The following is an 11,959-nucleotide window of genomic DNA, read 5'->3' on the forward strand; positions in this document are numbered from 1 at the left end:
CCAGTGAAATATATTTATGTTTGTGGTTGTAATGTGACAAAATATGGAAAAGTTCAAGGGGTATGAATACTTTTGCAAACCACTGTATAGTCTATCCCATATCTAAAGATACATTTAAGATATCTTGAACTGGAGTCTTCATACAACATGATAAATCTGACGTTATTTATACAAGTCAGAATATAATTAGAGATATCTTAAATAGGTATTTTGAATTGTGAAAATAAATTAAGAGATGTCTATTTATTTGTTTCTTTCATTCATAAAAACAAAACCATCTACGTACAGCATTAAAAAAAGTAAATCCTACCTTGAATTAAGAGTGCAGAGTGAAGAAAAAACTCTATCATATTTGCCCCTTATTTTCAAAAATCAACTTCAACACACAAACAAACTCAAGCTGGAAAGATCTCCAAATTAAAAAAATAAGTAAATAAAACAAAATAATAAAAGAAAACATTTTATCATTTTATTCTAAGTAACTAATATGTCTAATTTAGTCATAAAACAATTTCAGATAACTAGAATATGTGTGGTGAAGCCAAATAAATGTTACATCGGCCTGCCATACAATGAGATTCTTCATCATCAGAGCAGAAGCCGACATTAGCAAGATGGATTCATGACTGAACGAACGTCCACATATTTTTTCATCTCTGTGGGTAACAATACATAAAAAACATTTTTTTTCTCTGAAAACACAGGTGTGAAAAAACTATGGTTAAAGCTTCGCTCTGCGCAACGTGTAGCAGGAAGGAGGGAGAGATTAGGATCCCGAGACACGCTGCACGATGTAACTTTTCTACAGCGGGAGGGGGAAATTGTGAGGATTTATTGTCTCTTTACATGTTTTAAAATGCTATATTTCTTCAATTATTTTCAGAATATTTTGAATAAATTGCCCTATTAAAAAAAATAAAGAAATTGTTTACCTGCCCGTTTGGGCAGGCATCAGCACACACCCACCTGCCCGAATATGGGTTTTACCTGCCCCGGGCAGTCAGGTAATAGGATTTGTCGAACCCTGGATTTAAGATTCGGTAAAGGTTAGGGTTTGGAATAGACTAGCAATGGTTAGTGTTGGGGGAAAATGTCTGGATTAGCTATAAACGCAGTGACAAAAATTAATAGAAGTCAATACAGAGTCCTCAGTTTGATGCAAATACAAGGATGTGTGTGTGTGGATGTGTTCTGATATTCGATGTTAAGCTGCTCATCACATCATCGGCGTCCTGAGGGCATAAACATGACCCAGACTCTCTGACTAGTCTTATGAAGTCGTTGGCCTAACACTACTCCTCATTGTTTTACTGTCATGAGCAAGTTTCAAAGTGCTTGTTACTGTTTCATAAAATGTATGTTCTCCCTATAATTATATACATAAAGGAATGATTGGACCAAATAGAGTAAAAATAAATACCAAGTACCTCTATTGGAAACAGATTGCTGTCAAAAGCAGGTTATGCTAAAATATGCAGGATTTTTTAGCCACTTTTTGTGCATTCATGTCTAAAATTCAAAGGTTTAGCTTTCATTGAAAAAAATCTTCCATGCCAGTTTCAAACTAAAATAATCTTATGTTGAGAAATAAAGTTGTAGCTACTTTAGTCAAATCTTAAAAATAACTTCAGGCACTTTCTCATGCAAAATGATAAGATGTCACGCTTCATAGCATGTGTTGTGAATGACTCTCAGCTTCTACCATATCAACTTTGATCTCTGTTTCTACAATTGTCCAAGTTATAGCCATTTTTGGTTGGCCGGTATTGGTCAGCTGCTGTGGCAATCATTAATTTGATTGACTCCAAAAGTTAATTCGTTGTAGACGTACATCTAAAGATTACTTTTTGAAAATGGTGTTAAAATCTGGCTAGGGGTCCCTGAGATATTTTGCTAACAAACTTTCAAACACAGACATAGGCATAAACGATTTTTGGCTGCCATTGTCTTTGGATGTCCAGTGAAAAACATAACTTGTAGCTTGAAACTAAAGAATAATACTAAAACTGCTTGGTTGCCTTTGCTCTAAATGAATTGTGAAAACTAACTTTGACGACATTAGGAATTAATATTTTTAGGTGGATCTTTTCAATCGCATCATTGTCTTTACCTCACCTCGTATGTAAAAACAGCTGGCTAAAACTTGGAAAAAAATATATTTTTGTCAGTATTTCCATCTCAGTTTCCTGTGTCTTGTCACATCGTCTCCCCATCCTAAACTCAGCTTAACAGCACCTTAGGGGCGAATTATTGCTGCTTAGTTTTGCTCTTCAGGAGCTCAACCTCCAATCAGTTGACTGTATTTAGGTGAAATCTATTGACATGAAGTTAATGGATTTAGTTTCTACAGTAACACTGTGGGATGGGAATGTTTTGAAACAAGTACAAATAAAAAAAAAGGGAAAATCTAATTATTTTATATAGCATCCGTTGAAGGAAGAAAAGCGTGTCCCTTTCACGCCAAAACTTTAAACAATGATTTAGTGAAATCTGTTTTCTTTTGGAGTATTTGCTTTGCATTAGACTCAGCTACACCAAATTCCAGTTCAGTATCTGTAAAAATGGCCGACTTGCAACTATTTTTGTGTTCACTTAGGTTGATCAGCTGTGACGGCCATCTTGAATTAGGCTCTGTCTCCAGAGCTTAATCAGTAGATGTCCATCCAAAAACCACTTCCTGAGAGTTTCATAAAAAATGTCCAGTGGTTTCTGTTATATTTTGCTAACCGATAAATGAACACAGATACATGACAGTCAACTTTTCAAGGAGCCCGTCTGTGAATCGAACTGCAGTTTTTTTTATATTATTTTGTTTTTTTATATTATTTCTATCCTGAATAGATATTTAATCGAAATCTACAGAAAGGGTCTATATATTCAATGTTTTTGCTGACGAATGGCAACTGATCATGTGTAAATGTTTTAGTAAAGTTTGTGGTAACAGTGCCATAAAATCGTAAGAGGACATATCTCACATTTAATATATTTGTTATGTGTTTTTGTGCACCAGACCCGGGATGGAGCAGCATCAACCGTGGTGTTCTGATCTGTGACGAATGCTGTTCAGTCCACCGCAGCTTAGGCCGACACATCTCCATAGTAAAGCACCTGAGGCACAGCGGATGGCCTCCCACACTACTGCAGGTAGGAGTCACAAATCAAGACTGAGGCAAATGTGGAATGGAAGAGAAAAGCAGAAGAAAAAGCCCAGACTGATGCCACAGAAAGACTTTGTGGCATAGCTTTAATGCTGAATTGGCTACTTTTTAAAAGAGATGGTCTAGATCAGGGGTTCTCAAACCTTTTGAGTCTGGAGACCCCTTACAAGGGCGAAAAAAATTCCAGGGACCCCCTCATAAATCCCGTGCTGTTTTAAAAGACAATTTATTGTCATTTCAACCCCTAAATGCCATGGGAATATATATTTTTATTAAGTTTATTATGTTTGTTTTATTCGTTCATTGTTCTCCATGCATTAAAAAAAAAAACAAATTAACATTTTAGGAAAAAATTTTGAGGACCCCCAGGATACCACTCCCGGACCCCTGGGGGTCCAGGGACCCTAGTTTGAGAACCTCTGGCCTGGATGTTTTTATAAAGTGATTTTCTGTCAAATATACTTAGCACAAAAAATAAGCGAATTTGTGTTTGGTAGATTATTTTTTTTGTAACAACACTTATTGAAAATAAGTCTTATACCATTGGAAAGCATGTTAATTTCCCTTTAAAATGGTGCTACATTTGTAAGGGGCATGCGTTTTTGGGATGAGCAGTAGAGCTGAGTAATGTGGGTTGCTCACATGAAAGATTTGCCAAATCTCTGCCAGCTTATTTGTCTGTTGCTATTGACGCTTGTTTCGAGCTTCTGGTTCCCCCAGGTGCTGCCAAACAGGAGCCAGTTATAAAATGTCTTGGCAAGAAGCTATAATACAACAAATAATCTACCTTCCTTACTTTTTATGCTAAATGTAGTTATTAAAAGTTAGTAGCTGTAACAGCTGTTATGTCTGTCATAAAGCACACAGTAAGAGGCAAACGTCTTCATCTAGGCTGGGCTAATGGCTGGCCAAACAAGTGCCAACTTTTTATTTGCCTAGCCTGGATGAAAATGACATGTTTTTAATTAGAAGGGATTATTTTTGGCCTCTTTCACTGTGCATTTATAAATAATAATTCATTTATTTCTACTTGGATTATTAAGTATGGTGTCTAGAAAGACTGTCAATAAAAAAGGCTCATTAAATGTCTAGTACGATATTATTAATGACATTTTTAATATTTCTCAAATGTTAATTGTTAGAAGATGGTAAACTTGAGTTAGGATGAACGTCAGGGGAATTGTACATTATTAGTAATAGTATTTTTTTTATTATTAATATTTGAACAAAAATATAATTTTAAATGTTTGTGTAGCACAGAGACACCAAAGCAAATTCCTTGTATGTGCAAAAGTAAATGATTCTGATTCTATCGTGTTTGTTCAGCACATCCAAAATTAGCAGTTTTTCACAAGTTTGTTGGGGCTCTAAGAACGTAACCCTGTGAATACTGTACTTCTGTTTTTATTTATACCGTATAATATTTAAATTAAATGACTGTGTACTCCAGTTTCATTGTCATATAATGATGGGTTTGTCATTCAAAATTAAAAAAAAAACAAGGACCGAAATCTGACTTTACATCATCCTTGCCGTTTAAGCTCATTTGTTCAGCATTGTTTTGTGTTTCAGATGGTTCAGACTTTGGCCAGTAATGGAGCCAACTCCATATGGGAACACAGTCTCCTGGACCCCGCGCAGGTGCAAAGCGGTCGGAGAAAACCAAACCCCCAGGACAAGGTCCAGTAAGTATTTTATCTACTATATTAAAACATGCAAAATAATACAAACAAGCAGAAAATTGTCATTCTGTAAAATTAATGTTTTCAGTGATAGAGCATTTGCACTCAAATCTTACTTGATACTCTTTCCTTGTGTCTTTCATCAAACTCCTTGTAATTCTTACTTTGCTCTCATACACTAGTTGTTTGTGTCATTTAACTCTAGAGCTTTTAGATTAGAAATGTGTTCACGAGAGGGACATGAAAACAGTAATTAGATGTGTGAAAGAAAAAGGCTAATTTCTCACAGACCTAGAAACCAACTGTGGTCTTTGTCAATTCTGGTTCATTGTGGAGATCCGTTATCTGCTACTGATAAGAGTTTGTCTATTATTCATCAAGCTGTTTGGTTTTAACATGAACAAAGCCTATTTGTGTCTTGTTTGGGGGGTGGGGAGTGTTGCTGCAATCATTTAACTTAAAACTGTGACTTGCTGCGAGTAAAAATAAGCTGTTTTTCACCAAACAGAATGGTCCAGAAGGAAGTGAAATCAAAGCACAGACTTTATCAACACGTTGTCTTTGTAATTGAGGGCATCTCTGTGAAATAAAAGTTCATATCAGTGAATGTGTTACAGAGAGCCGAGGCAAAAAGAATTGCTGCAGGCATCCAGAAAATACAACATTTAACATCAAAGTTTATAGCAGACATTGTTCAAAGAATGCCCACAAACAACCTTTCAGGATGTTCTGACAGTGCATTGAGTACAACTGCTAAAACAAATTGACTAAAAGTTGAAAAAAGAGAGAGAAGAGTGAGCTAACATCAGCTTATCAGGGTGGGAGACAAAATCTAGGTATGTCCTGAAGAGTTTCAAAAATGCCAAGAAGTTTTTCAGAGTCGTTGTTGTGTGGTGGGGTATGTCCTCGTAAAGTTACCGTAGATCCCTTCAATTTATTCATCTGTTATTTACAGACATTACTGACTTAACCTGACTCTGTTCAGTAATGACTTTAAAACATTTGCTTTGTCTCCAAATGTCCAGCAAGAAACACRTTGCTAATCATGTTAGCTTTTCTTTGGCATTATTAATATTAACATTTATGCTTTTTAATGTATGTTATCTGCACTATTTATTCAGCAAGAAAGTCTATAAATAAGTGTTTATTTATGCAAAAGAAGCAGTAGTAATTTTAAGTTTCAAGATCATTGAAATAATCACATTACAGCCATCTGAGTCGTCATCAGATTGTGAGATGCCTAAAGATTCCCACACCTTGTAACTTAGCACATGACAGAGCTAAGCTACGTGAGCATATGTAGCATATATGATGCAGATCCTAATATTAAATTAAAGTATGGTGATGAGTTACAGGCTATTGTTGGAACATCTAAAGGTATCGTTCAGGAAGGATCATAGTTGCATTGAAAACACAGTGACACAAAAGTGATGCAAAATGTAAATTGTATTAAAGTTGAGAAGTTATTTACAATATATACAAAAAGGTTCTGTTACCAATTAATGAACAGTTTTMATATTTCAGTAACCACAAAATTTATGGACTTGATGATCAGATTTCCCAAAATGATGTCCATGTACTGATAGTGATCCCACAYAAGAAGCAGTAGTCCACTTGAACTGAACTGTTAAAGAGTTGGAGAGTTAAAGACAGAATAAGTCTTTAACAGGCTTCGCTGTTTGAACAAGCTCTTGTGAGTGTGTGGAGTTGCAGGCTGCAGCGCCTCCTACTGCACAGSAAGATCCAACAGTTCTACCTCCAGATTCTTTGGCTGGAGGCTTAATGGTAGCTCGCCATTGAAGAAAAACCTGGCCTGTTCATTTGCTTCTAATTTCTAAACACAAGAAAACCCATTTTCTTGGGAATAGAGGCATCTAAAAACTGCAGCAGCTCTGAACTTCTCTTGCCAAATACATGGTTTCCCACACAAACAATGGGCGTGGCACTTTATAAAAACTCAGATCCCACAAAATCTCACGGGCTTTCACATTTAGTCTGAGAATGGTGGACAGAATGAAAGCACAAAAGGGAGTAAGTGGCCTAAAGTAGTGGTTCCCAAACTTTTTATCTTCTGACCCACAAAATATTCATGACAAAAACTTGTGACCCCAAATATTACTGGTCTGAGTACACGAACTTTGTTAATAACCCTAAAAACCAAGGCTACACAAATATAAATACTTATTTTTACTTATTTTGTGTTTTTGTAATAATTATAGGGAAAATATTACATCACCTATTATTTTATTACCCTTTAAATTGATTCCTGAAGTGCAGTGGCTTTTGACCCACAAAATAACAGTAGCAGAGACCTGTGCCCCCCAACTATTTTTGGATGATAAACATTTGTATCAGGTCAACTTTTATTATTTAATATTCTACATTTATACATTTTAGGCAACTAAGGAAAAAATGTAATTAATTTAGAAAATCKTTTCAGGACCCCACCTTGATGTTTCAGGACCCCACTTTGGGTCCTGAACCCAACTTTGGGAACCACTGGCCTAAAGTATTTTTTAAAAAAATGACTGGGTTACACACAGGTAACTCGTCTACGTGAAAACACATCAGCAGTGGTGAGATGTGTTCTTATAAAGACATAGCTGAACGTCTGGGATAAGATATTCCTGCAGTAAGCTTCTCATCAGTCTGTCAAATAGAACATAATTATAAAACATGTAAAACTGTGCAATATAGGAACGTTTAAGGTTATATGTTAAGCATATTTCTGTTACGAAAAGGAAACGCAATCTTATTTTTTCCCCAAAAACCCTGAATGTCTTTTTACTTACAAAAAGTTTTCAGGCAGTTTTTTTAGGCACCTGAATAAAGTATTGATTGTTGTGTTAAACTGAAACAGGTCTTGCTATTTTTTTTTCATCTTGAATTCTTACAATTTTGTCAATACACTTATTATTACAATACTTATTTTTTGGTAAAAACATGTTTCGTCATAATTCATGGCTCATTATGTACACTCCTTTCTATTTCTGCCCAACTCTAAACACGTTTTTGATACTAGTTTATTAGGAGGGAAAAGGGCAACAGATTGTTTATAAATTTATTGGTGATATATAGATTTCATTTTCAGATTTTATTTTCTTTTCAGATTTGGATTATTTTTTAAAAACTCATCTTCTTACTTTTTCTCAGCCCTACAAAGTCAGAGTTCATCAGGGCCAAATACCAGATGCTGGCATTTGTGCACAAGCTTCCCTGCCGTGATGATGATGGTGTCACAACGAAGGATCTCAGTAAGGTAAGGACTTGGCTTTTGCTGTAGACTTACATTTGGGCATTATTTGTAGGAAATCAGTTTCACTTTTAGAGCATAAAACATGGTTTTTGTTGCAAGGTTGGTGTTTTATGTCAAGAAAACACTGAAGGGAGTTTAGTTATACCAAGGCTGGGCTTTATTATAAGGACGTCTACATCCACAGGAATTCCAACAGTTTGGTAACCCATATAAAGATAGTTTTAACTAGTCTTTGTAAGCTTGTTTACTCTGTGGATGTAATGCTGCATCTTTGTACCGTTAGTAACTCTTTAGTTGCCTATGCAGTTTATTTTGGGTCATGGTTCGTTTAGACCGTAAAGAACTTTCTGCTCAGCTTTGCTGCATTAGAGTGAATCAGAGCAAACAATGTAGAGTCGTTGCAATGAGTATATACACTCCTTTCTATTTCTAAAGTTTTATTTATGCAAGACACAATAAAAAAAGCTCATCTTACATTTAGGACTGTCAGCACTTAAATAATACTCCAGGTTATTATTTACCGTAACGAAATCTAAAAATAGTTTTACTACTTCAGGAGCTAGGAGTAGCAGCCAGGTGCTGATCATCAGGAAGTTTAAAAACCTTCTTATTAAAAATGTTTTGTCGGCTTATTGCTCTGGAGTAGTTGGGTGTTTTACACAACACCATAGAGTGGGAAAAACATCAACAATAATATGAAGATGATGAAGAGGGTTATAAAGTCATTATCAAACTCTGTAGTTCATAATAACTGAGAAAACAGATTCACAAATGGCAAACATTCCCTGGAGAGTTCACCTGGAAGTCTGCTCTATTAAAGATCAGAATAAATTACTAAGTTCTACTTTAGCTGCTGTGTGTTAAATTAATTGCTAGTTTTTCAGTGCAAAAAAATGACTGAACAAATCTAAATTGTTTGAAGTGGTTTCCAGCTTCTTTTCACTATCAAAAGAACATGACTATGATTTTAGGTTAGCAAATTTGGCAGCACGGCGGGTCAGTGGTTAGCACTGTTGCCTCCCAGCAAGAAGGTCCTGGGTTTGGACCAGGGGTCTCTGTGTGTGGAGTTTGTATGTTCCCTTTGTGTTTGCGTGGGTTTTCTTGGTGTACTCCATTTTCCTCCTACAGATGAACAACATGCATGTTAGGCTACCTTCAGGCCCTTGCAAAAGAGATCTGTGATCTCAGTGGGATTTGCTTGGTTAAATAAAGGCCAATAAGTTTAAATCTGAACAAACCACAAGACCTTTAGAACAATAATCTTTGAATAGACAAGTGTTTGACCATAAAGCATGAATTTACGTTTAGCAACAAATCAAACACTTGATATAAGCTCAGGTACCTCACAGCAGCTTGATACAACTTGTAGGAGTCGGACGCTTTTTGCTCTCTCTCCCGAACCCGTCCCTTCTTCCCTGGCTTGCAGCTTTTTTTTGAGCCTTTCTTCTACCCTTCATCCGAAAACAAAAGGAATTATGGATTTGGTCAACTGGTCTCTGAATGCAATCAACACTATTTTTTCCACACTGAGATTGGAGTGAGGGGAGCACAGCTGTCCCAGTGGAATGGTGGTGGCCGGGCGTGTGTCTGGTTCTTGGGAATGGAACCTCATCTGTTCGGCGCCGCTTTCCATTGAAGATGTGGAAGATGTGTATATATTTGGACTTATGATARCTGGATTCCTGCTGATTGGCTGTGGAGGAGACCTGGCTTATCGGAAAATGAAAGCGATCCTGACAGCGGTCCGGGCCTGTCAGAAGCTGTCAGGGACCTTGGATGGAGTCTCCCATATTGGAAACGAACAAACTCAATTGTTGGGGGATATAAGTCGCAAAATGGACGTGATTCTAATGAGAATCACAGTTCAGCAGCGTGCCCATGAGGAGTAAGATTACACCTGGGTGAAGTTTCAGATGGAAAGAGAGGCGAGGAGGTAATGAAATTCGGAACATTGGCATTTTCGCAACACAGGGATGCAGTTTCAGACTTAAAGCAGTGAGAAAATCAGGCTGCTTGTCCCAAACAATTATATTTATCTTTTGGATTCCTGCAGCTGCCGACCTTGGTTCGGCAGTTATCAAAACTCCCTGGATGACACGTGAAACGAAGGCTTGACTCCCCATCCCCTACCCGTGTCACCCATGGGTGGACCTGTCTGAAGGCCACAATGGGTGGAGACAGAGAACTGACTCTGGTGATTTGTGCTTTGGTTGATAACAACTTGTTTTTGACTTTGGAGGTCTTTGATTGGTTCCAACATGGAGTACTAACCTGAAACGTCACCAGCTCCACTGAACCCCACCCCATACCATGTGTTTTGATCCCCAGCACCCTCCCTTCCTTAGTCGCTTTGCACTGCACGAGTTTTTTTTTTACCGTATGATTGTGTTTTTGTGTCTGTGTAAACATAGGATCAGAGCATCTTTTTTAAACTCATCTTTCCTATTGTGTGTATTCCAAGCTGCAAAAGGTATTGATAATTTGATAATTTATTGATAATTTATTTACTCGCATGTGTTTTGGTTCACAACATCAACCATCAAATTAATTTTTTTAACTGTTTTGATTAAACTAAAGCCTTTTGATTGCTTTTTGGAGTATAGAAATATTGAAAAAAATGCCCACAGCTTTTTTTTGGAGTGTTTTATTAAATAAATACATTTTAACTTCCTCAAATTAAAGCTGAAAGTCTGGGCTTCAGGCTTATTTTATTATAACTGTAATATATTTAGTTAAAGAAGGGTTTGAATATTCAGCAGCATGAACACAGTCCACACTGCAGTCAGGTGTGGGCCAGGTCTGGCAGTGATGGCACTGTTTTTAAGAAGGCACGCCATAACTGGCCCAGTTGTGGTTTGGTTTATGGTGGTGCTGGCCCATGCGTGGACCACCTCTGGCAAACCCCATCTGGGCCACCAAAGGGCCGTCAGTCTTTCCAGTATCTGGATCGAGTGTTGGTGCATTGTGTGAACCTGAACTGGGCCAAATCTTGCAATGTGGGAATCCTGTTGTGGAACATGTCAAACCTCTGCCGCTGTGGACTTTGTTTCTGTCAGTCCTAATTACCTGTGTGTTTCTCTTTCTTGATTTCTGCTGTCTTTTTCTTCTTAGCAACTTCATTCGAGTGTGCGGACAGGCAGTTTAGAGACGTGTCTTCGACTCTTGTCCCTCGGCGCACAGGCCAACTTCTTCCACCCGGTCAGAAAAAAAACGAATAAAAAAACAAACTCAGCTCATTCCAACAGTGTTATTCAGTTATTCTCTGCATACAAAGCCTGTTATTGTGACTATGTTTATGTGCTTCCTCATGATTCCCTGCTCCACATTCAGGAGAAAGGCAACACCCCGCTGCACATGGCAGCCAAGGCAGGACAAATCCTACAAGCCGAGCTGCTCGTCGTGTACGGCGCCGACCCCGGAGCGCCGGACATCAACGGACGCACACCTATGGATTCTGCCAGGTACAAGAGAAAACATACCTCCCTCACATATTGGCTATTCAGTTTAAGAAACAGCAGCTGTAGAACTGAAAAACTTAAAAAGACGTTTGTCTTCCAGGCAGGCGGGTCATGTAGATCTAGCAGAGCGACTGGTGGAGTGTCAGTATGAGCTGACGGACAGGTTAGCTTTCTACCTGTGTGGCCGGCGTCCAGGTAACTACTACTAAACGAAGATTCAATCATTTTGAAGTGCAAATGTTTTAGGTAATAAAGAGCTTACCTCTTGTAAATACCTTCCTGAACACTAGTTTACTTTTGACTGGACCAATAGGCTAACAGCTAGTCTAAATGCAGCTAAAACAAAGGTGGATATCTGCTGACTGAAAATGACTCTGATCTCCAAAATTTTAAATCAGTTCGCAC

General features: G+C 37.6%; 1 protein-coding gene across 3 annotated transcripts in view; it reads left to right on the top strand.

The window, feature by feature from the left end:
* git1 (G protein-coupled receptor kinase interacting ArfGAP 1) overlaps positions 1 to 11,959 on the top strand; it is a 45,313-nt gene that overhangs the window by 9,556 nt on the left and 23,798 nt on the right. For all 3 annotated transcript variants that reach the window (XM_014011268.1, XM_014011267.1, XM_014011269.1), the window contains exons 2-7: positions 3,011 to 3,144; positions 4,731 to 4,843; positions 7,994 to 8,099; positions 11,208 to 11,294; positions 11,427 to 11,557; positions 11,655 to 11,749. In XM_014011268.1, coding sequence (XP_013866722.1) covers positions 3,011 to 3,144; positions 4,731 to 4,843; positions 7,994 to 8,099; positions 11,208 to 11,294; positions 11,427 to 11,557; positions 11,655 to 11,749 — 666 coding nt within the window. The remainder of the gene's footprint in view (positions 1 to 3,010; positions 3,145 to 4,730; positions 4,844 to 7,993; positions 8,100 to 11,207; positions 11,295 to 11,426; positions 11,558 to 11,654; positions 11,750 to 11,959) is intronic.

This window comes from Austrofundulus limnaeus, unplaced genomic scaffold, assembly GCF_001266775.1.
Source record: "Austrofundulus limnaeus strain Quisiro unplaced genomic scaffold, Austrofundulus_limnaeus-1.0 Scaffold79, whole genome shotgun sequence".
NCBI classification, from domain to species: Eukaryota; Metazoa; Chordata; class Actinopteri; order Cyprinodontiformes; family Rivulidae; genus Austrofundulus; species Austrofundulus limnaeus.